This window comes from Equus caballus, chromosome 1, assembly GCF_041296265.1.
Source record: "Equus caballus isolate H_3958 breed thoroughbred chromosome 1, TB-T2T, whole genome shotgun sequence".
In the NCBI taxonomy this organism is placed as follows: domain Eukaryota; kingdom Metazoa; phylum Chordata; class Mammalia; order Perissodactyla; family Equidae; genus Equus; species Equus caballus.
The window spans coordinates 104,428,355-104,454,433 of record NC_091684.1 but is presented as its reverse complement, the minus strand read 5'-3'; the positions used below and the strand labels follow the sequence as shown (position 1 = coordinate 104,454,433).

The window sequence follows — 26,079 nt, the reverse complement described above, 5'->3', positions numbered from 1 at the left end:
ACAGTGAGCTTTGCGGCACTTTAAAGTGCCCTACTCCCATTTGTGCTCCCTCCTGCCACCCAACACACACACACCTCTTTCAAAGCCCTGTGTATTCCCAGAGAACTGTCATTAGTTGACATGTTAGGTAGTCTCCTGGAAGACCACTGACCTGACTTAGAGCTTGCCCAGTGCAAACAACCTTTTCTCCAGGGGAATTTGTCAAAAACAGTAAGAGGTATCTGTTTAACATCACAGATGTCTGGGGCAGTGGATGAAAATTTAGACAAACAATAGGCTAACCAGAAAAAGCTTAAAAGGAAAAGCTGGGGAATGAGACATCCACAGAGAGCTTTGAAAAGCTCTGACATTCCTGGGATGGCAATCTAGAAGGCCATGCTGCATGTGCAGGCTGTGCACATGCTCAGAAACGATCTGATAAGGCTATAAACTCTCACCTCTGGCTGACATAGAGGCTCTGGGTGAGCACAAAGTGAAGGCTAAGGCAGAACTGTAAACTGCCTGGCTGAGTGTTGAAGGCATGCCCCAACATGCATGTAGGCCCTCAGCAAAGGCTGGGAGCTTTACTGGTTCTAGGCATTTAGAGAAATTTCTATCTAATCATTAGCTGACCACTAGGTAACCAAGCAGAGACACACATGAAAAAGAATACAAACTTAATAGAATCAAAAGTCACTAAACAAACAACAATAATAACAAACAAGGACAACGATAAACCCTGAGGAGGGGTTAGAATCTGCCTTCCAGAGTTGCCCCATTATATTATTAAAATGTCCAGTTTTCAACAAAAAATTACAAGACATGCAAAGAAACAAGAAAGCATGGTCCAAACAGGAAAAAAGCAGATAAGAGAAATTGTCCAAATTGAACTTGGTAGACAAAGACTTAAATAAGCTATTTTAAACATGTTCAAAGAACTTAAAGGAAACCATGTCCAAAGAACTAAAAGAAAGTATGAGAACAATGTCTCACCAAATAGAGAATATCAACAGAGAAATTATCTTTAAAAGAAAAGGAAATTCTTTATTGCAGCACTGTTTACAATAGCCAAGACGTGGAAGCAACCTAAGTGTCCAGCAACAGACGAATGGATAAAGAAGATGTGGTACATATATACAATGGAATACTACTCAGCTGCAAAACAGAACAAAATCATTCCATTTGCAATAACATGGATGGACCTTGAGAGAATTATGTTAAGTGAAATAAGCCAGCGAGAGAAAGATAATCTGTGTATGACTCCACTCATATGAGGAATTTAAAATTATGGACTAAGAACAGTTTAGTGGCTACCAGGGGAAAGGTGGGGTGGGGGGTGGGCACAAAGGGTGAAGTGGTGCACCTACAACATGACTGACAAACATTAATGTACAATTGAAATTTCCCAAGATTGTAACCTATCAATAACTCAATAAAAAAAAAGAATGAGAAATATAAAAATAAATAAATAAATAAATAAATAAAAAAGAAATTCTGGAGTTGAAAAGTACAATAACTGCAGTAAAAAATTCACCAGAGGGACACAGCAGATTTGAGCAAGAGAAAAAAGCATCAGCAAACTTGAAGACAGGCCAACTGAAATTATCCAGTCTGAGGAACGGTGAAAAAAAGAATGAAGAAAAAAGGACAAAGCCTCAGAGACCTGTGGACACCATCAATAATATCAACATATGCATAACGGAATTCCCAGAAGGCAAGGAGAAAGAGAAAGAATACTTAAAGAAAATCTAAATAGACCTATAACAAATATAAAGATGAAATTAGTAATCAAAACACATCTTACCAAAAAACACAAAACCAAAAACCAAAAACCCGTGACTTCACAAACTCTTCTAAAACATAGAAGAGGAAGGAACACTTCCCAGTTCATCCTAAGAGGTCAGTATTCACACAATACCAAAACCAGACGCAAAGAAAACTACAGACCAAATTTAAATTAAGATCTTTCGCTTGCTAAATTTGGAACTCAGATGATTTTTTTTTTCTCTCTCTTTTTGGTTTTTTTTTGAGGAAGATTAGCCCTGAGCTAACTACTGCCAATCCTCCTCTTTTTGCTGAGGAAGACTGGCCCTGAGCTAACATCCATGCCCATCTTTCTCTACCTTATACGTGGGACGCCTACCACAGCATGGCTTTTGCCAAGCGGTGCCATGTCCGCACCTGGGATCCAAACTGGCAAACCCTGGGCCGCCGAGAAGTGGAACGTGTGAACTTAACTGCTGCGCCACCAGGCCGGCCCTCAGATGATTATTTTTAAAACCACTCCCAAGATGGCTCAGAGAAACTTAGAAGCAGAGCTGAGGCCTAAAAAAAGACAATTTTACCTAATGTATAGTTTACGTAGCCAGGCCTGGCAGTCAGTGTCCAGCAAATTTTTCTCTAACTCTCCCTTCCCTTCACCTTTGATGAACTCTCAAAAGTTAGTCCACAGCAAAAGGAAATGCTTCAAACTCTAGTCACATCCTCTAAAAGTTTAACTCCCATGACCCAAACAACAGGAGTGGTCAGGCTCACAGCATGAGCGAGAGCAGGTACAAGTTACATCCTCAATCTCCTTTCCTTTTTTAGACGTGGAACCCAACCTAGCTCATCCTCTCAAAGCCCACTCCTCTGTCAGTCAGATATAAAACTCCTTCTGGACTTACATGGCAACAAAAACAAACACCACCGTCACTGGCCTACACAGAGTCACTGCAGTCAGGCTCCAGGTTAGAGATTTGGAATCAGGAGAAACAGAGCTAAAGTTTAGGAGTCTGTATTTTGAAAATGACTTTTCAAGTGTTCTAATGATCAGCCAAGCTTGGGAAGCTCTGATCCAATAAATTGATATCAAAGACAGACCTCCTCTCACACTTCCCTACGGCCAGCTGCTTCTCATCTGAGTAAGTAGAATCATTTGATCCTTTGTCTCAATTTCCTGGCTACAAAACAGAGGAGCTGTGATTCAGCCCACAGCACAAGATCAACTGACATCCTGCACAATGATGTACTTCTTAAACAAAACCTGGTACTTGCTACATTTACATGATTAGGACATGGCAATGTCAACTACTCTCATGACAACGGAATCAAGGGAGATCTGTCAACATTATATTACCCACAACTCCTCCATCCCTAACCCAAATGTACTGAGCCCATCTGGGTGTCAGTGCACAAAAGCTCCAGTAACACAAAGCCCTGGTCTGGCTTCCCAGAAAGAATCCGACGCCCTGATGAAAGAATTCCCCTTAGCTCTTCTGTTTGCAGCAACAACCTCACTGTAGGGATCTTCTAAGTCAGAAAAGAAAGCTGTGACCCTCTCTACCCAATTGTTGTTAGTTAAGAACTTTAAAGGAGATCAATTTTAATTAGAAAAACAGGTGTCATGATGCTTAATCACACAACTAATATCTGAGGGCCTACGACATACAAGGCAATTCCTACTCAGGACCAAAAGGAAAGGGGATAAATCTTGTCCATTTCCCCAACAAACTAGCTGAGGGCAAGACAAACTTTTTAAAAGACGCGTCTGTGTTACCATTACTTTAGGAAACTTTCATGTTCACAGCAGCATTATTCCTGAGCCATAAAGTAGAAACAACCTGTGTGCCCACCAAGTCATGAATGGATAAATAAGATGTGACACAGCCACACAATGGAATATTATTCAACAGTAGAAAGAAGTGAAGTACTAATACACCCTACAACTGGGATGAACCAAGTTAAGTGAAAGAAGTCCGTCAGTCATAAAAGACCACATATTGTATGATTCCGTTTATATGAAGCGTCCACAGCAGGCAAATCTGTAGACAGAAAAAGTAGACTGATGGTTGCCGAGGGCTGGGGAGATGGAGGGAAAATGAGGGGTGACTACTAATGGGCACCAGCTTTTTTCGAGGATGATGAAAATGTTCTAAGATTAATAGTGGTGATAGCTGCACAATTCTGTGAATAGACTAAAACCATTGAATCGTACACTTCCAAATGATGAGTCATATGGTATATGAATTTCATCTCAGTAAAGCTGTTATAAAAAAAAACTTTATGGCATTATTCCCTAAAGCTTAACATGTATGTGGTCTCTATGACCCACAAAGTCCACTTCTAAATGTATAGCTAGTAGCAATGTATACATATATTTACTAAAAGACATATACTAGAATGTTCAATGTTCATAGAAGCACTATTTGCAATAGCCATAAAGTGAGAAACAATAAAAAATTCACCAATAATAGAATATACAACCACACAACAGAATAGTACACAGCAATGAGAATGAACAAACTATTGTACACGCAACCACATGGATGAATGTCACTAACATTACGTCAGGCAGAAGAGTACCTAATGTATGAGCTCACTTAAACACAGTTCAAAACCAGGCAAAACCAACTGTGGGGTCAGAAATCAGGAGAGTGGTTACCACCGGATTGGGCGGGTGGGTAAGGATGGAAGGGGAAATAAGGGGGGTTCCATCAACGCTTTTTATAATCTGAGCACCAGTTACACAGGTATGCTCACTTTGGAAAACGTATACAACCGTATACTGACATAATGTATGCACTTTTCTGGATCTTATATTTCAATACAGAATTTATTTAAAGAGACATAAGACATATTTCTACAACAAAAACAACGAAGAATAACAAAAAAGCCTAATGTGTAAAACAGCACGAGCTTCTGGAACTGTGTCCCTCCTGCGCTCTGAATCTACGGGTGCCCAGGAGACAGTCAATGGGTGAACCGAGACAGGTCCCTCCCTCTGTCTTGCTTCTAGGAGGGATGAAGTTCTCGGAACAGAAAGGAACAACTGCGCACCGCTCACCTGGGCCTTCTCTCTCTTTGCTCTGATGAGCGTGTCTTGGTAATGCTGGGCCACTTCTGCCAGGACGCCCTCGAGCTTCGCCGCAGGAATCTGCAGCGCCTGCAGCGTCTTTTGGGCATCACCTTCATCCAGGGCTTCGTTGATTAAACCAATGGCTAAAATCCCTAAATAAGAGGGACAAAGGTTGTTTTCTTAATTAAGATATTACATAAACAAATCAATCTTTAGGCATGCTAAGCAGTCATAAATCCACCCAAGGGTCACCATGATTCAAACTACAATCTGTCACCCATAATATCAAGCAGCATAAAATTTTCTTTTAATTTATTGTTTGTTTCATCTAAACTCCCTTGTATCTATATTCCCACTGAACCCTCAAGTCCTTTTGTTTTATTTTTCATTGCTCTAACCTAAAAGTGACAAGGATTTTGATGAAGCTGGCTTTTTGATGAAGTATAGCTTTCAGGTACATTCTAATGTATAATCAAAACCATGCTTGATTCACAAAAAGTCAGAGTTCAAGGGATCTTCAAAAGTCACCTAAGTCAACGTCTTCATAAGAGAAAAGACGAGGCTTAGGGATCTCTTCAAGACCATACAGCCAACAAGCGGCAGATGAGGACCGAAGCCCAGGGCTCCCCGTTCCAGGGCAAGGCTCTTCCCACTCCATCAATTAACTCTCTCAGGAGATACAGACTAAAACTAGAAACGCTCACACCTCAGGGTCTTAGGCAATGAGGCCACTTCTGTACAGACTCTGTTGTATAATAATAAATTTAGCTGGCCTTAGTCCCTGGTTCCTGGAAAGGAGCCTCTGAACCCTCGGAATTTCCCAAGTGACAGGAGTACCCCTGTTATTCATGGTGGGCCCCTAGGACCACACCTGAGTTTACACTAACCAGGTGACTCCTGGTAGGCCCCTGGGTAGTTTCAGGATGGGGGCTGGCTATGGTGGAAGGACCAACCACAGGATTAGAAGACAGGGGCTTTGAGCCATGTGATATCAGCCCAGCCTCCCTATCCAGGGAGAGGGGGCAGACAGGAAATTGAGTCCAACTACACAGGCAGTAATCCAGTCAATCATTCATATAAAATGAAGCCCCAATACAAACTCTGCATATGCAGAGCTCAGGTGAGCTTCCCTGGTTGTGATATGCATCAATGTGCCAGGAGGGCAAAACATCCTGAGGACACATAACTTAGCATTTGGGACCCTACTAGACATTGTCCTATGGGTCTCCTCTTTTGACTGGTCCTGATTTGTATCCTTTATAATAAAACTATAATCACAAGCATAGCACTTTCCTGAGTTCTGTGAGTCATTCTAGCAAATTATTGAACCTGAGGAGGTAGAAGGAACCCCAGAATTTATAGTCAGTTTTCCAGAAGTGTGGTAACCTGGGACGTCTGGAGCTTACGGCTGGTGCCTGAAGTAAGAGGAGTCTTGTGGAGGACTGTGCCCTCAACTCACGTAACATGATCTAACTTTAGGTAGTTAACATCAGAACTAGTTGTTATAACACCATTTAAAAATAACAGATCATGTTCAATTCACCTCCTGAAAAATTTAGTTCTTATTACATACAGATCTAATTATAGCAGTTGCCTGGTGTTTTAAAAACAATATCCAACATTAGCTTTTTGAGTTATATATATTTTTTTCAATTTCCAAAAATCCTTCCAGGAGTAGTGTTTAGCACCAGTTCATGGAATCACACTATCGTTAATTGTGACATTATTTGAGGGGATGAGAAGTAGATTACTCACTCTCATGTTCCTCCTGCACCACCAGATTCACGTGGTCCACACAAGCCTGGATGTCATTCCACGTAATAAACTTATTATTCTCTGCATGTGCCTGAGCTTTCAGTTTCATCAACTCGTCAAGATACCTGCTCCATTCCCCCAACAAAAAAGAAAATGAAGTGTAACGTGAGAAAAGGGACCTGCAGGATTGCTATGGATGACAGGAATGAGAAGACCTGGGGCAGAGCATCCAAGGATCAAAGATGCTAAGGCACTCTGACAGTTTGATACATTCGAGAGGCCAGCTTCAGGACTGAGGAGTCACCTTAAACAAAGTGTAAAAATGCAAAGATATCACTTATTCTTAACAGCCTATTACATGTTGTAAATTCCAGGTAAGACTAACTCTAGAATCAGGGGCAGCAGCTCAAGCAAACCCGCTAAAGACAAGAAAACAAGGCATATACCACTAATAAACACAGACAGAATGACATGACAACAAGTCATCATTCAGTAACTCTTCCGGAAAGTATTCATTTAGGCTAGGCTTATTAATTGGGGTTAGAAATATTAGGAGAATGGTTAATGGGGAACTGGACATTTTGATAGTGCAAAAGGCGTAAGAAGAGATTGTGTTCAGGGCCAGCCCTGTGGCACAGTGGTTAAGCTTAGCGCGCTCTGCTTCGGGGGCTGGGTTTGCGGGTTTGGATCCCAGGCGCAGTCCTACACTACTTGTCAGCCATGTTGTGGCAACGATGCACATAATAAAGTGGAGGAGGACTGGTACAGATAGTAGCTTGGGGCGAATGTTCCACAAGAAAAAAAGAGGAAGGTTGGCAACAGACGTTAGTTCAGGGGTAATCTTCTTCAGAAAAAAACACAAAACAAACAGCAAAAAAGAAACAGTAGCAGTAGCTCACACAGAAGAACTAGAATGACTGATGACGAGAACATACAACTATGTGCTGGGGCTTTGGGGAGGGAAAAGAGATTACGCTCTGGTGATAAGGAAAAACATAAACACGCAACGGAGGGATCAGCTGTCTCCGGAACCCAAGGATCAATCTTAGTATCTCTAATGGTGGGACAAGGAGATTTTAGATACCTCTTGATATGAGAAAATAGGAAATACACATCACCAAAAATATTTAATTGAATCTTCACAAGTTTTTAGACCTCATTTCCAATTTACAAGACTAAGCCAAATGTTAAGAAGCAACTAGAACCAGAAGATGGGAGATTTTCTAGGACAACTGGCCCCGTCTCTTTAACATGTCAGTGTCATGAGGAAAGGGACAATGCTAGAATAACAGAAACCTAAGGGACACAACAGCCTGATGTAACATATGGTCCTGGCTTGGATTCTGGTTTGAACAAACCCGATGAAAAGGACAGTTTTGGAACAATTGAGGAAGTATAAAAACAGACCAGGCTTAGAGGATAGTAAAGAGCAGTATTGATTTTTGTCAGGGTATAAGACAGTGTTATTTTGGCTATACAACAAAGATCCTCATTGTTTTAGATAAGCAGATTTATCGATTTAGGAGTGGAATCTCATGATATCTGTAATTTACTATAAATCTTTCAGCATAATAAAGAATAAAATGAATCAAAATAGGAAAAAAAAAAAAAGATGGTTACACTAAAGTCACGAGGCCTGCAAAGAAAATATGAGTGTTGACACACACAAGACAGAGGAAACAGCTTTCGAATGGACTCGATCCGCCCCGCTGGGCACGCACCTCTGGCAGTTTTCTTCTTCGATGTTGGTCAGGCCTGTCACTGAACTGCTCAGCTGTTTCCACACTGTGTTCATGTCTCCTGATTCCAGCGCCCGGTTGATCAGGGCCACGGAGGACAACATCTCCACCGCAACAGAGAGCTCGGGATGGGTGAGGCTGTGCTGTACGGACAGGGAGAGGGGGAGAGGGTGAGGAAGGACATCCTCGGATACCAAGAAAGTCGGACGTTTAACAAAACTGTAAAGAGTCTAGGTTTCCGGTAAAAAACAGTTTTTCCTAACCACACTAAGAAAAAAAGCCAAAGAAGTGGGTATAAAGTTCCCTTCCACTCCATTTTGCTCACCGACAGCACAGGCTCAGTTAACTCACCTCAGGACTCTGCTGCTGCAGGGTCGCCAGCTCCTTCTGATAAAGATCGGCAGCAAACGGATACACCTGAGGCAGCTGGGCTTCGGGATTCATGAGTTCCAGAACAGTCTTCTCAGCAACACCCTTCTGGATTGCAGCATTAATTGCTGCCACCGCTGCCAATCCTGGGTAGAAAACAGGGCAGAAATGCAGTTGGTGTAGAGAGCCATGAGGGGGAGGAGACGCCAACTGTCACAGAAGAAAGTCACATTCTGTGGATAAACTATCAGCCGTGATGTCTGAAGTGGAACTTGCATCTTTCAAAAGCAGCCTCCTTTGTAAGAGGGTCAACTGCATGGGTACGTGAACCATAGCTCAATCAAGTTATTTAAAAAAAGCAGTCTCCTCCTCTCCGCACCCATACTTTCTTTCCAGCTCATCCTGCATGCCACCACTACTCTCCACCGAGAACATCTCCTCCTTCCCCGGTAACCCAGCAAATCAAGTGCCGCCTTCTTGAGCTGCCATTCAAAGCTCTCCACCCCCTATCTTATACAACCCAGCCCCAAGCAGCCACAAAAACTCCATTCTAGCCAATGTTCCTTAAATACGTCTTTCACCTTCTGCACCTCTGCTCGCACTTCCTTTTACTCTATTGCCCCACAGTAGGAACAGCCTTCTCTCTCCTCTTTCACCTTCCAGATATTACCAAGCAAGCCCCTAAATGTCGCCTCCTCCAGATGTTTTCCTAACCAAGCTTGAAGGACTTACTAGCCAAAGTGAGCCTACGGCGACTCTAGTTCTCCTTCTAAAACTAGAGGAACCCTACAGCCAAAGGCACCTGGTAGTCAACTGTGGCTCGTTGAGGGGAGGGGGATAGAGGGGTGACAGAATCTAACCTTGGACCCCCAGTGACATAAAGCCACTTTCCTCTCCGACTCAGTATTTCAGCGGACACCCAGCTCAGAGGACTTACTTCTCTGGTACTGCTGGGCGGCGCTGTTCGCGGCATCCACTCCAGACTGAAGCTCCTCCTTCTGCAGGGGGCCAGCCTGACCGCCCTGAGGAAAGCAAAGGACATTGATGTAAAGGTCACTGCTGCCTGTGCCCAGACCTTGCTGTGAACATGTCTCAATAGCAGTCATGAGGGACAGAGAGCCACAGGCCTAAGTGACAGCTTCTGGACACGGGCATCAAAGTGGCAGCCGTGGAGCCAAGGGCCCTTGCCAAATCAGGGGCAGAGTGACTTTCCAGATACCAGTACAGTGAAAGAAGCATTTTGTGAGAAGCATCAACATGTCCTGAGATCAATGTTGATAGAATCCTTACCACATTAATGCTGCTTATTCCGGCCAGACATGCTGGGAATTTGTGAAATGTATACTTGTCCTTATTTAGACAAAAAAGAAAGCCCCTCATATTTGCCCTAAAAAACCCACAAAGCACCATCCCACACAGTTTATTCTTATTGCACATTAAGTACTTTCCCAGTGGTGGCCAGAGGAAACAAGGGAGGTATGGCTTTTTTTAAGTGGAAATTTCTGAAGTAAGAATGTAAAAAAATGCATGTTTTCCCCAATGGCTTTTAGTTGGCTGATTAAGGGGCATGCTTCAAGTGAAAGAGGTTAGATTCAGAGGGTGGGAATTGTTTATTTTAAAAGAGGATTTATAACTCTAAAAGCAAAAGAGAGCTGAAGACCATGTGTACTTTACCTGAGGATATTTTAAAAACCTAATTTATACGCAGGAGAAAAAGTTCTACTAGGAAAAAAAGGCCCCATAAATACTGTTCAACAATAGCACAGGATTCAAACAGATGTACAGACACCCCCGCAGGTTCGACCCAGGATGCTGTCACCTGTCTCTTCTGCTGTCTGTCACTCTGGAGCTGCTTGAGGTACCAGTCACTGTTCTGCGGCTGCAATCCACGAAGGCCCAGGGCCGGCGACTGCAGCACCTTGAACAAGGGCAGTGCGGCCCCCTGCTCCAAAGCCAGGTCTACATTTGCTAATGCAGAAAGCGCTGAGGGGGGAAAAGGCAAAAGCTTAAGGAAAAACCATGTTAATGTTTTAGCCTAGAATACTGTTCCTTCCCCAAAACCAATCTCAGTTCCAGATTAGGGAAATATAATTCAGACAGCCTTTATTCTGGTGTATCATAGAAGGATAAGATCTTGGGACCGGAAGAGAATCTTAAACTCATCAAGTCCAGGAGTTCCCAGCCAGGGCGTTCATCAGATTAACAGACTCCTGGACCACGCCCCAGGCCTTCTTAAAAGCTCCCAGCTGTAGACGGCTTGGCACCAATGAGTGGTAACATAAGAGGTGCCAATCCAGACCAACACGTGCCTAAATTCGCTCTGAGATGCCCAGTCATTGCCCACATTAAACTACGAAACAGAAGAAAGCATCTCCCCCAGCAATCTACTACATTTTAGGAGAATTTGGTTTCAAAAAAAAATTGTTAAACCTCTCACCCTAGAGTTGACACTTGGAAACATCCAGTCCCCTCTTCTCTGTGACAGTCTACTTCTGACTAAAGAGACTTAGTTCCTTCAACCATTTCTTACAGAGCATCATTCTGAATCTCCTCGTTATCCCAGTATCTCCTGAACACACTCCACCCAGAGCAGTCAGTGCCCAGACACAGGGGCGGGCTGGACCGCGTGGAGCCGAAGGGGCTGTCTACATCCTCTTGATATTCTCCACTTCTAGTCACAGAACCTGAGGTCACACAAGGTCTTTGATATACTATCTGACAGATGTTCTTTCATGTGAAAGTGACAATAAAGATACCTTCTTCATAGAGTTACTGTTGAGGTTAAATGAAAGCATACACATGAAAGCACACACATGAGAGTACTTTGTATGCTGCAGAATATACGGTATTATCAGGTTGCAGGTCAGAATAGGATATTCTCTCTTTCAGAAATGACAGCCAACGGAAAATCATAATTACTGTATTATTTTCAGTTTTCCTATATTTAGAAGACTTCTCCCTCCCATGCCCCACCCAGGGACGAACATCTGATTTTATCAACAAAGTAGCAAAGCAAATCAATAATAAGATAATACTAAATATCAAAATATTTGAGGCATAACTGTACTTATCAATTTTAAATGTTTTCATTAGTAAAAAAAACCAAAAAAAAAAAAAAAGAAGGAAAATATAAGGACTTAGAAAGAAAACAAAACAGTTCAAGGAAAAATAAAGTCTCAAACTAGAAAACGGAGGATGAGGGCAGTGGAGAAGAGCAGAACTAGTAAATACAACCAAGAGGGAAAAGGATGAGGGACCAGCTCGGTGGTGTGGTTGTTAAATTCACGTGCTCCACTTCAGCAGCCCAGGGTTTGTGGGTTCAGATCCCGGGCACTGCCCTACACACTTCTAATCAAGCCATGCTGTGGTGGCGTCCCACATACAAAACAGAGGAAGACCACCACAGACGTTAGCTCAGCAACAATCTTCCTCAAGCAAAAAGAGGAAGATTGGCAACAGATGTTAGCTCAAGGGCAGTCTTCCTCATCAAGAAAAGAGAAAAGAAAGAAAGAAAGAGGTAAAAGGATGAGAAGGTTAAAAACTTCTATGGATTTGTGGTTTCACTGTAGACTCCTGAGAGACTGCTCACTTCCCAGTGATCACTCCTGCAATTCAGCTAAATGATCGCCACACCAAGGTGCTGGCTCCTTGCATGTGGCCAAACAACCATCCATCCCTTCACCACTTACCGAGCTCCTGCTGTATGCCGCAGACACACCATGAACAAGACAGACAAATATCTCTGTCCTTGTGGAGCATTTGGAGTAGTGGGAAGCAAAAAATAAAACCAAAATGGGTAATAACCAGGCTTTCTCTAGGGACGCAATGCAGAACCTCAGACTATCTATCTACAAAAGCAGCTAGTCAATCACACTTTTACTAGAAACACAAACCTACTACTTAAATAAGCATGTAAATATTTAAACGAACATTTACCAACATTTATACTATAAAGATGATAAAGTTTAGAACATTAAATACTTCCTCCCACTCAGTTTTAATTAGCACACTCTAATTTTCCTTATTCTAATTAACAAAAAATAAAAACCCTTCCTCATTTTTAACTCTTTGGCCCGCAGCTTTCTTCTGGGGTAGTGTCAATGGCTTCACTGCTGTCCTCACACTCCAAGGAAAGCATCTTATCTATAATTACATTAAGATAATTCCTGGGACCTAAAGTCCCTTATCTTCCTAGGATACAACTTTCCCTTGCCTCAGACTTTCTCCACAATTAGGAAAAGATTGCGCCCTCCCAGGGAATTCTGCCTTATCTTCACTTTCTTATCCACCCTAAGAATTTCAGTGAAGGTTCACAGACAAACTCCAAGAAGTCCTCATTCCCTTCATTATGCTGCGACTGCCACTCATGCACCTCGGGTGCCCTGAAATTATTCCTTTGCATGTCTGCCTTCCTCACTATGCTGAAAGCTAAAACTATTTTGCTCCTCTAACCACATGAGAACAGTATGAATGGAACACTTGAAAAACATATATATATGGTTCTTTCCTTACATGTTTACAACTGACTCTCATATAATTAGCCAAGTAAAGCTGTAAGGTTATAAAAATCCCAAACAACATAGTGGGGGAAAATCCCTTAGTAAAACAAAAAGAGTATTTCACACCCTGTATGCATGCTCAACTTCCTTCTCACACGGACAGCTAAGGATAAGGACACTCCAGCTTATATCTGCTCACTTAAGTACTCATACAGACACAGCACAACACATCACCCATACTTTAATGGAACCACTACTCTCTTCAGAAAGCCATTTTCCTGAATGAACCAGAATGGAACAGAACACAGACTCCTGGTCAGAATTTAGAACTCCAGATCATATGGCATTGGTAAAATCTCATAAATTCTCTCTAGCTATTCAGAGTATTAGAATCAAGTGAGAAATTAGGATCTCCAAATGAACAAAGAAGACAGTGATTACTGTTACTGTTGTTATTTTTATCTTGAGCAAAACAAGATCAAGCCTGGTTGAATTAAATAAATTTTTTTTAGTTCTTTTGGTGAGTCTAACCCTTTGCTAAGAATTGCGAGGATTTCAAAATAAGCAGAACTCATAATTAATCTCTCCTTTAAGGAGTTTATAAGCTGACAGAAACAAAGAGCAAGCAATACAAGACAACACATAATTAAGTACAAAATTGTGTGGTTTAGGCTATAAATGCTGTAGAAGATTTGAAAGGCAAGTATATTGTGAGCTGAGATAGGCACTCGGGTGAGAACTGAGCTGGATCTTGAATGCTGGGTACGATTTGGATTAGGTAAGAGATGAGGCATGAAGGCATTATGGCAGGGAGGTAATATGATTAACAAAAGCCATAATAATACTGTCTACTGAGTGCTTGCAAAATACCAGGCAATTTACATACATTATCTCATCACTCACATAAAGATTCTGTGCCAAAGGTGCCCAGTGTCACACAGCTATTAATCAGAGGGCAAGAGATCAAATCCCAGAGTCATGGAATGAACAGAATGAATACTGAAGACAGTTAGGCAAATGAGTTTCTATAGAGAGTTGTACGCATAAAATATTGCATAAAGAACTCCACTAGGCTAGGGATCTGCATTTTGTCTGGCCAAGTAATACGGAACCAATGCAGGTTCTTTAGCAGAAGAGTGACAAAAATGAAGATGATACTTTCAAGAAATTAATTTCTCAAAAAAATGTAACACATACACAAAAATCAATATGAATAGTATAATCTCATTTTTCTTTAAATATATATTTTGAAGGATATGCATAAAAATATCAATAGTGGTTATTCCTAGGTGATGGGGCTGTAATTTTTGGTTTGTCATTTGTTTCTAGATAACCTGTATTACTCTTTAAAAGAAAAACAAACTATAATGTTACTTTAAAAATAGGATAGAATCCCTCTTCAGATTTTCTTTTTAAAGTGCATCACACAGGGCAAAAGAGTGAGACTATAGCCAAAAAGACCAGTCCGGAAGCCATAACAGGAGCAGATGGAGGAGTGAGGGCCTGCCTGAGGACAACGGTAGCTGAAACAGGAGACATATGAACACCAAACACAGTGATAAGGAACAGTTTGTAAACAAATCCACTAATGTCTGAAATAAATAAACTTAAACGTCACAAGTCCAAGAACAGATCAACACTCACATTATTCTCTAACACCCCTTTACTTAGGTGCCTGACCAGGGACATACTTACTATTGACTTTGTTTATATTGCCTTGAATTTCAGCTTGAGTGAGCAGCTCCTCATAAACGTCCCTTTCTCTCTCAGAATTTTCTGTCTGAAGATGAGTAAAAAAGTGTAATTAAGTTAGGTCAGGTCTCTAAGAAGACCACAGAAATACACCTGTGCTCCTCCCCCACCGTAACAGAACCAAGAGCAAGTAAGGTTGTGGCTCAAAATCCTTAATAAAGAAAAAAGCAGAATGCTACACAACTGTAACAAAAACACAAAAAGCGGCTCCACTTGCGAATGACAAGCCCGGGGTTCTTCCCGAGTTGGGCAGAAGGGAGCACTGGTGCATCCTGCCCTGCTCACTTGTGAGCCTGCATCCCTGCCTCAGACCTGAGCAGACTGGGCACATCCAGGGACCAGATCTCACAGTCCCTCATTTGGTTTGCACAAAATTCAAGAAGAAAGTAGAAGTCAAAAGGGAATCTAATACCGAAAAACCACATAGTGCATAATTCCATTTCATTTATATGAAATTCTGGAAAAGGTAAACCATAGTGATAGAAAAGAGACCGGTAGCTGCCTGGGGGCACGGGCAAGGAGTGGGGGAGTAGAGATTGACTGCAAAGGGGGACCGGGAACTTTTGGAGTGAAGATTACACAACAATATACATTTGTCAAAACTCATCAAACTGTACAGTTAAAATGAGTGAATTTTATGTAAAATTATACCTCAATAACATTGATTTTAAAAATGGAGTCATATCAAATGACAAAAGAATATAAATCAATTAGAAAGAAGAGATGTTCCATTTTTACCCTGTTTTTAGCATTTGTCATTTTATCCTGCTTGGCCTGGTAAAGTACATCCTGGTAAGTGGAAGCCAAGGGCTCTTCAAGGTTCACAAGCATGGCATTGGGGTTTTTCAAAGCTGCAAACGTGTCAGCTGGAATTCTCCGGTCAACAGCTTCATTAATAGCAATAACAGCAGCATGTACTAAAAAAAAATTCAAAACAGAACACTGAGGTCATATAAAGTATAGGATGTACATTACACAGACAAAACGACACTGCCACGCCCCGTTACAGAGAAAGGCTCCTTTTCACACACAGAGAAACGCCGTGTGGGGTTGGAGGAAGGGCTCCCTGCATCCTGGAAGCCTGGTCTCTTCCTTAGGGGGCACAAAGCCACAGCTCTGCCTGGGACCCATGTTTGGGATGCCCATTTGGAATCTCATAGGGGAATATTCACAAGAGAGCCTTCCAAGGAGCATTTGTTATCTCAATGTTCACCCTTAATCATCATGTAAATACCATAAAAAAAGAAAAGGAAAGAAACTCAAAAAGGCACTGAAATGTAGAACTCACTTTTAAAGGCTTTTTATTTTAATCAAAATCAATCATTTCTTTGCAAATAACAGTAGCATACAAGACTACATAGCAGTGTTTAAAAGTCCATCTACTGACCTAAACTTGCTAGCAAAATCCCTAACGTCCAAGATCATCATTATAGAATTCATTATTGAAAGTAGTAGCAATAATCCCATTTGAACCCACAAAATTTCTCTCTTCTTACATGCGGCTTCATCCACTGACAGTTCATTGGCCAGGATGCCCCCGATCTTGCTGAAGGCGGGCATCTGGATCCCATACTTCTCCAGTTCGATTTTCATGTTGTTGATTTCCTCTTCTGTGGGAAAGAATTAAGACCCAATCAAGCAAGTTAAGCACCTTTCCTTAACTCAGAGAAGGAAAGAGTTTCCTCATCCACAAAATGGAACAAAATGGCATCAACCTCTTAGGGTTGTTAAAAGGATTTAATGAGATAATATATGGAAAGCACTTCACACAATACCTGGTACAGAACATGCATTCACTAGACATTAACTATTATTACTCTTATCAAGAGTATCAAAAATAACTGCAACATGAGAATGGCCCTAGAGAAAATAGTTTTTCAAAATTGCTACTCATGGCATTTCCTGCAACGGACTTACCAATGGGCCAGCTTCAAAAGGAGCTCAACAAGAGGCGAGTCACAAGCCAGTCAGTTATCTCTGTCTCTACGATCCACACCACTAGCTACTATTAAATAATTTCATTTCTAAGGCAGGAAGTCAAGTGATAAAGAGAACAACACGTAAAGCTTGGCCCTTGCCCAAGGTCTAGTGAACGACTCCCTTGGACGGAAAAATATCATAGATAAGAATTTTATTACCAATTTTTAAAACTCCTAGGCCTACAAGACAATCACCAGTTCAAAAGATTTGAATCTACCCTACGCTTAACCAATATTACCACTGTTCTTCTTCTCCCCAAGCCCTCATCTCTTCGAGTAGCTAACGATAGCAGTACACACAGAAACATCTGCCCAAATAAGCTCAAGTTTTAAAATTACTAAATTGTCATCTTGCACCATCTCACTCCCCTTGCTTTGCCCACAAGAGGGGCTCACTGGAAGGGAAACGGAAGACTGGTGTAAAGTTTCTCACCATACACGAACATTTAATGTTAGATGTTAATATCTTGTGTTTTACATATTATACGTTAATATTATTTCCAATTTACATATAAGAAAACTGAGACTTACCAATCATACCCACTTCCTAACTGAGAGAACAGAACCTGAAGTCCCAAGTTTAGTGTTCTTTCTAGCACACCAGGAGAAGCAAGTTATTCAGACTTGTTTCATCTCTGTTGCCAGAGTACTTTTCAGGCCCTACGTCTTTAAGATTGGTATGGCTGACTCTCCAGGCTATTTCCACATAAATTAAGCATTTCCTGCCAAGTTTGTAACTCCTTACCTGTGAAGTCAACCTTTCCATATAGGTCTTGAATCTGAGGAGCCAGGCCTAGTTTGAACAGGTACAAACTGGAAGACACAATATGCAAAAGAGTCAGGCCTCCCAGCTGTACCTATGCCGCTCTTGGTTAAAGGTGAAAATCAGCATAAAGAACAGAAATATTCAAAACACACAGACTCCTAGTACTCTACCATATTCCCCTTTGCAGTTACAATACTTTACTTCAGAGCGGTTTTTTTTTTTTTTAATTTTACATAACGCTGACCTAAAAAGTCATATAATGTGATGCAAAAAGCACTAGACTAAGAATGAGCAGACACTGTTCAAGTCCCAGTTCTGGCACAAATCCAGTGTGTTAGCATTAGATGTCAATATAAACGTCAATACGATTCATGTAAGTGGAGTCTGTTCCCTTCTGTTTACCTTCCTGTAGTCAATAAGATTTAAGTAACAAGACATTTTAGGAAAGTCTCTTGAAAATGATTCAGATAGCAAATCTTATTTAAGCTGAATTCAAATTATTGATGGAAAAGTTTAATTCAGGTAATTTAAGAGTTTTAAATAAAAGACATATTATATATCTCTACTCTTCAAATAAAAAAAAGAAATCTCCTAGACTCTAAGCTCCATGAAGACATGGGGGAATGTCACCTTCACAGCCCTAAGAGTGAGTTAGCTTCACTGTCTTTTCACCAGTAAATTAAAGGTGTTACAACCATGTCACTAGCTGCTATAAAAAGGAGAGAAGGAAAGTGGAAAGCAGATGGGCACCATCTTTCTTTTATCTCATTTTAATTATTTGGAGTATTTTAAGGAGATGCTGGATCTATAAATGGAATCACAATGGCCACTTAGATCCTCTTACTCAGAATTAAAAGTACTTAAACCTCAAAGCCGAAACTTAAAAATCCTAAAAGTAAACATCACTTTTCAATCTTTGTTCCTGCTCCTGTCCCATGCCTGCTTTTACAAATAAGCTGTTAGGTTCCTGTAACGGTCAGCCTGTAACTGAGCTCAGATTTCTTCTTCTTCTCTTGTTCTCCCAGTTAAGCTGCACTTTATAGCAAAGGAGAGAAGGAAGTTGTGTTAGCCTATGTGGATTCCAATTATCTTTGCTGACTGAGGAGTAACCTAAAAGAAATCACTATGCCAATCTCAAAGATTATCAGTGAGGGCTCTTAAACACAGCAGTTGATTAGGAAACAGAATCTAGTTCAGGCCCACAGTCCCTTATCGAAATTCCTTGGACCAGATAGGAATTTAAGATTTCTCAGATATTAGAGAGGTTTTACAGTATATACAGTATTATAAAACACCCCCAGCAAGTCTTGGGGCAGCACCCCTAATCAAATACATTACTTTTCTGCAGGGAAACATATGAATGATCATATTAAGTAGGTAAATATTCTACATAACCTCCATTAATTCTCACCAGATCTTGCCAACAAATGAATTTGAACCAAATTTAAACTCAATCTTCAGGGCTTCTAGGGTTTTTTAAAAATTTAAGATAGAAGATTATGGGCCTATTTAATCCCCAAATCAGTTCTCAGAAAGATAAAACGTCAGGGCAAATGGAAAAGAAGGATGCCAACATATTTGGAATAATGGGGAATTGGGGTCTTATCTGAGAGGGAAATGTAATCTACAAGAGCAACTTAGTTTGCCTAAAGCACGGTGACTGTCTCTGGAAGAATGCCAGTCAAGACTTTAAGCAGGAAGGGAGAAAACAAGGAGATAATGCCCCTCTGTCACTGTTGATCCAAAAAGGAGACAGGGCCTCGCCCAACACAGTGAAGTAAGGAACCTGCTGTGAACACTGCTGTGTTTTACAGCAAAGAAGAGGCTCAGGCACCTACAAATACTTCCTACTTACCATCAAGTGTTGCCAACCCACTCTTCAGGAAAAACAAGATAAGGAAGGAAAGAAATCATAAATCACCAACCAGAACCCACTGCTCTGTGTGTACTCTCTAGGCACGGACTGCATATCGAAGAGAAATGGAAAACAATAGTAGGCTTCCCCCTGTGTCTTTCTGACTCCATCAGTAGAAAGGCACAGTTAAATCTTTGTCTCTATTTCAGAGAATTTGAGGGCCTCAGGACCCAGGTTACATCGCAAAAGAGCAGCGGCTACAGAACTAGCCGAGAGGAATTCTGCCAGCTTAGCCGCTGTGCCTGCCAAATTCAGATGTCCACTGTAGGTACAGCTCCACAGGTTATCACACAGACAGACCTCACGCAATGCTAAGCCAATCACAATACTTGGAATTAATCTGATTTTGGCTCAGGTACAGACATCTGAAACTGCTACCTTCTGAAAATTCCCTGATATATCACCTATTTTTAAACATTTTTAAAAAATTCTCATGTACCATTGTTTGTCCAACATTATGTTAGGTACCTAGGAGAGAAAAAGAGATGTAAAGCATGACTTCCCTCCCCAAGATACTAATAATGTAACAGGGAGAAAAGATTAAACATATGAAAGAAGCAATATATAACTAAAAAAAAAAACACCCCAAAACCAACCAAAAAATCCCAGGAGTTTAGACAAGGGAATGAGCTGGAGTCATTGGAGAAAACTTCACAAAGAAGGTGAAATTGAGCTAAAACTTGACCAAAGAGCTGTCTGATAAAGATCAAGTACCATTTCCTTTTTTCATTTATAGGACACAAAATATCCCCTTGAGCTGGAGGAGGAGGAGGAGGAGGAAGATTTGTTACAATGCATGATTTTGACACATTTATTGATTACCTTACTATATGCTAGGCATCTAAGTACTAGAGACATAAAGATAAAGAAGAAAGGAAATAGTTCTTGCCCCGAAGGAGTCTACAAAAAGCAAGCTATAAGAACAAGTAACCAGAGTTCAATGTAACAAGCACTGCGCCTGAAGTAAGAGGTCTGCACAAAACAGCAAGGAGCACAAAGAGGGGGAGCAGCTAATTCTGCCCGAGAGGGAAAAAGAAAGAAGAGACCAACGAAGAGGCAGCATTCTCAGGTGGCACCTGGAGAAGAGCATACGCTAAACTGGGGAGGAAAAGGGCATTTCACGCAGAGGAAACAGCATAACCAAAGGCCAAAGGCACGAGAGTACATGGCATGTTTGGTGAAAATACTAGAGCATAGGTACACAGGACAGAATGGCTGAGGTGAGACTGGAAAAGAAACTTCAAAATATTGTACAGAGGGTCCCATATGATCAGGGCTGTTTTGGAAGGACAGCTCTGACAGCAGCATGGCAGATGGACCAGAAGGGAGAGAGCCCAGGGAGAGAAACTCCTAAGAGGTTAATGCATGAGTCCACACAAGCGCTCCATTAGTCCTCAGTTATATTCATTCTTTGGAGGGTTTCACATGGATTCCAGTGATGCCAAGGATATGGCACACATTTGACCAAGAAACTGGAGACAACAGGTTCTTATGGGTCAATATTATACATACGTTCATATTTATAATTAACATTTATTAGGTACACATACTACAAGATGCTATATAAAAAATGGCAGCCCAAGCAAAGAAATCTCATACTCATGTCCCACTCACTTCTACTGTCTTCCCCTTTAGGCCTGTGGGCCATCGAGTAAATACACACCACTCTGAAATTTGCACCTTCCCTCCAGACATATCACCTCTTCCCTCCAATCTAGTACTTTGTTGATTCTAGGAGCTGGGGACCTGAAATTAAGTCATCTTCCAAATTTACTATGAAATTGTGAAAATATTAAACTTTGTTTCAGGTCCTATTTATCATGTGTGTGTTGGCATAAAAATTTAATCAACAGATGGCTTGGCGAGGACCCAGATAACTAAATAAATTATAAATCAATCATTTGATATTTGCTGGTATTTGAAGACGTTGCCAAAATTTGTACTACTAAAGAGTATCAAGACACAGTGAATTTTGTGATTCAGTTTATCAGCTTGAAACAAAATGGTAAACAATAAAAGTTTTCAAATGTGTAGTTTTCATAATTTTTAAGAGATTTTAATTAAAAAGATAGGGAGTGCATCCCAAGTGAAACACACAGTTCACAGAAACACTAGCTCAATAATGAAAGATTAGACTACGTTTTTAGAGCATAATTATCTGCTATTATGGAAATAAATAAATCCCTTCTCCCTACTCCCTAGAAAAACACAGCTGTTTCTCATCACCTTGTTAAGATAATAGTACTCTATTCTATGAGAAAATTCCGAAGCAAATGCAAAAATTTTTTCATTACACTATGGACAAAAAGCTACACACTCAATCCAGATGTCATTCCTAAACTGCTTTTTTTAACTGAGATATAATTGACATAAGATTATATTAGTTTCAGGTGTATAACATAATGATTCTATACATATATATAGAGAGAGAATACTTCACTATATATATATAGTGAAAAGATAACCAAAATAAGTCTAGTTAACATCTAACACCACATATGGTCACAAATTTTTTTTCTTGTGATGAGCATTTTTAAGATCTACTCTCTTAGCAACTTTCAGATACACAGTACAGTATTATCAACTACAGTCTCCAAGCTGTACATTACAACCCCAGGACTGAGTTATTTTATAACTGGAAGTTTGTACCTTTTGACCACCTTCACCCATTTCATCCACCCCCAAAACTCCACCTCTGCCAACTACCAATCTGCTCTCTGTATCTATATAAACTGCTATTTTACCAAGAAAATCTGATTACCTGAGTGCATGGATACAGTAGATACATCTTGGCATGTTCTTTCGATCATAGATATCTGTAGTTTCTGGGTAAAAAATCTAAGGAGAAATAAAAGAAGTAGAGTAAGGTATCCATCCACTGGGGTTTATCTGATCATTCATTAATCATCAGTAATACAAACAAAGCTTTGGACAGTTAGAAAACACTGTTGGCATTCAGCAAATAACCTCATTAGGGTGAACAAACATTTCATCATAAGTTACACAAGGAATAAAATGCTACAGTACAGAATGAAAAGCACTACTTGGAACATCCTTATTCGGTCAACTCATTGAATTTCACCAGGTATGTGAAAGTGATTTCTTACCGCAGACATACACACAGGTAATTGAAACCCAAGTTCTAGTCCAGTTTAAATCGCTGGCAAGAGTGATAAGGTTTTGATGGATCGCGATCTGCCTAGTTACTTTCTACCATGCCTAGACAGAGTAAGAACTCAACAGCGAACATTTACTAAGTGCTTTAGTTTGTGCAGACCACTACTCAATGTTGGAAAAACTACAAAATATTAAAATGTGTTATAATGCTTGGGAGAAGTGGAAAGATACACAGATGAAGTAGGTGGAACAGAGGATGGGTCCTGGGATGCGGGAGATAATTTTCCTTAGTAGCACTTAGCATAATTCATCAATCCTGTGAGTTATTATCTGTTCGACGACTCCAACAGACTATGAGCCACGTGACGGCAAGGACCAGTCTACGCTGTTCCCTGCTGTATCTTCAATGCCAAGTCCAAGCCAAGGTCATGGACGGAGGGCTGTATTTGATGAATGAATGAATGAGGGAGGCTAGGAACACAGTAGGTCTACATTGGGAATAGCCTGGAATTTTAAGACCTAGTCTCATGGTAATGTGGCACCACACAACTCAGTCTGTAACTTAGGCGAAAAAGGGGGTAGGAGTGGATTGGAGAAGTGCAAGGCTGAATGACGACGTAATCAGAAGAATATCGATGAGCCACAGAAGCCTGAAGTAAGGCTGTGGGAAGAGCACTGCAGCACTTTGCACCTAACTCTGACAGCACCTAACACATCTGCATCTAACTCTCTGACAGCACCTAACACGTCGTGTTGATTATTTGTATTTATGCTTGCTTCCCCACAACACCTGTGGCTCTTGACTAGCAAGAAGTGCCCCCCCACCCGAGAAATGGGATGTACTAGAATCATCTTTTTTGATAATTTTTCAAACTCTACATGCTCACTTCCAGAGACTGAGATGTCTTCTCCTGAAAGGTGAAAAATCAGTCACCACGAGCCAGGCTTCCCAAAACAGTACAGAATACACTTTAGAAAGTGATAGAAGAATAAGGGTGGGGAGGTAGGATGGAATCAGACTATGAGAACCCCGAAAGTTGAACAAGTTTGAACTTGATATGCAGGCCAGAGAGGTCCTAGCTTTGGAGGCAAGGATAAACACAGAGCCTCAGGCAGATGTGCCTGGAGACAGGACACGGGATATACTGAACAGTGAAGAGACTGAAGCTGAGGAGGCAGGCTGGGAGGCTGTTTCAACAGATAATAGAGATATTTCAAATAAATGAGCAGGGCTTGGGGAACGACTGCATTTAGGAGGCCAAGGTAACTCCACAGTTGTGAGACTGGATGGGAAAATGACGACATGGTACCATTTATCATAGAGGAGGGAAAGTTCACTTGGGGGGAAAAGGTAGGTTTAGTTTTAGATATGACAAATTCTAGGAGACAGAAAGCTATCCAAGGAGAAATGTCCAGCAGCCAACTAAAGATACTGTGTTTATCTTATAGTAAAGAGTCTTCAATATAACTGAGACCATGAGAACGAGAGAACGTAGTGACAATAAGGACTGTATCTTAAGGAATGTCCACCTTAAGGATATGGAAGGTAGAACAGTTGGAAAAAACAGGACTATTTGGGCAGTCCTCTGCCAAAATTAGTTTTAAAAAACTAATTGTTTTTTAAAAACAATTTAAAAAATCAAAATAGCAAAATATTTCATGGAGGAGTTGGTCAATAGTACCAATTATAAAAAAAGAGTCAAAAAGGATAAGAACCTGAAAATTATCATATTAAGTTTCTATGACTAGCCTGTACATATCATATAAAGAGATTAGGAAAGACATCCTGATAAATGATATATATGCAACGTCAATTATAGATCTTACATTATACTATGGGCAACAAGACACTTTTGGGCTAACTGTCTTTAGTCTACATTACTCTAAAATCTGCTGGACCTAAATCATGTAAGGGTGGACATTTCACAACTGATAGCATGATAACCCTGTTGTCCCTAAAAGCCTTTAGGAATTCTATGTCTGCTGCACCTGTGGTCCAGGGCAATCCATTACGTTAGTAAACAAAAAAGGTAATAAAATTAAATCATTAAAAAAGCATTTTGTAGTAACAATACTACTGGCAACAGCAAACATTAACAAAGCTCTTAGTACCATTCAAAAGAGGTTAAATCATCATTGCCCATTGGGCGTACTATATAAAACGGGAACAGGAAGTTACAGGTGCACAGAAAGACCAGTAGCTGTAACAACTTGACGTATTGCATTTCCTGACATTTGTGGGGCTTAATTCTCAAACATACCAGTGCAAGGAAGAGAACTTCAGCACTCTGCTCTGAAAAAAAGAGGACAAAAGCTAGGCTTCTGCAAAGACTGAGCTCTGGATTTAACTCAATTCAGTAGGCACGTCTGCAGCAACACACTCAGCACTGTGCTAAACACTAAATGTTCATTTCCAAGTGGCTTCAGCCACATTCTGAAACTCCACATCTCACTTTTTTTTTAAACTTTTTATTAAGATTATGATGGTTTACAACCTTGTGAAATTTCAGTTGTACATTATTGTTAGTCATGTTGTAGGTGCACCACTTCACCCTTTGTGCCCTCCCCCCACCCCACCCCCTTTCCCCTGGTAACCACCAATCAGTTCTCTTTGTCTACATGTTTAACTTCCACCTCTGAGTGGAGTCATACAGGGTTTGTCTTTCTCTATCTGGCTTATTTCACTTAACATAATACCCTCAAGGTCCATTCATGTTGTTATGAATGGGACGATTTTATCCTTTTTTATGGCTGAGAAGTATTCCATTGTATATCACATCTCACTTTTTTTAAAAAATCTTTCTTTGGTTACAAAAATTTAAGACTCCACAGGAAAGTATAAAGAAAATAAAAACCACCCCTTAATCTCATCACGCAGAAATGAAAACTGTATCTTCTTACTGATTTTTCCCAAGAATATTACTTGATTTTTACACAAAAATAGTGATCTCAGCTGGAACACAAACTCTTATAACTTTAGCCTGTTGTTTCGTGGTCACTTAATACATCAGACAACTTCCTTTGTCACTATAGATTGACATCATCCTTTCTAATGGCAGCACCAGTATTTGACTGGCTGTCACACAGTTAATACCCCTAGTGAAGGAATGTGTAGTTTGCCATCAATTTTTTCTATCATAAGCAATGCTGAAAAATCCTTACATAGACATGTTTTTGTGCTTGTCTGATTTGGGGGGTGGGGGGACAGGGGGAATAAATTTCTAGAAGTAGAATTCTTTGGTCAAAGGATATTTTTAAAAAAAGCTGTCCATGCCTCTAAGAGTGACAATACAGCATGGCTTCTACAGGTTCAAGGCAGGACGGGGAAGTTAGCGATGGCAATTTCACTAAGAGCAGCACTAAAACTCCTGA

General features: G+C 40.7%; 1 protein-coding gene across 2 annotated transcripts in view; it reads right to left on the bottom strand.

Moving 5' to 3' along the window:
• The window catches only part of IQGAP1 (IQ motif containing GTPase activating protein 1), a 93,287-nt gene that overhangs the window by 34,332 nt on the left and 32,876 nt on the right, over positions 1-26,079 (bottom strand). For both annotated transcript variants that reach the window (XM_023649538.2, XM_023649552.2), the window contains 11 exons: positions 22,352-22,428; positions 17,655-17,722; positions 16,427-16,540; positions 15,669-15,847; positions 14,874-14,958; positions 10,499-10,662; positions 9,617-9,701; positions 8,662-8,825; positions 8,293-8,453; positions 6,572-6,696; positions 4,805-4,968 (listed from right to left, as the gene is read on the bottom strand). In XM_023649538.2, coding sequence (XP_023505306.1) covers positions 4,805-4,968; positions 6,572-6,696; positions 8,293-8,453; positions 8,662-8,825; positions 9,617-9,701; positions 10,499-10,662; positions 14,874-14,958; positions 15,669-15,847; positions 16,427-16,540; positions 17,655-17,722; positions 22,352-22,428 — 1,386 coding nt within the window. The remainder of the gene's footprint in view (positions 1-4,804; positions 4,969-6,571; positions 6,697-8,292; positions 8,454-8,661; positions 8,826-9,616; positions 9,702-10,498; positions 10,663-14,873; positions 14,959-15,668; positions 15,848-16,426; positions 16,541-17,654; positions 17,723-22,351; positions 22,429-26,079) is intronic.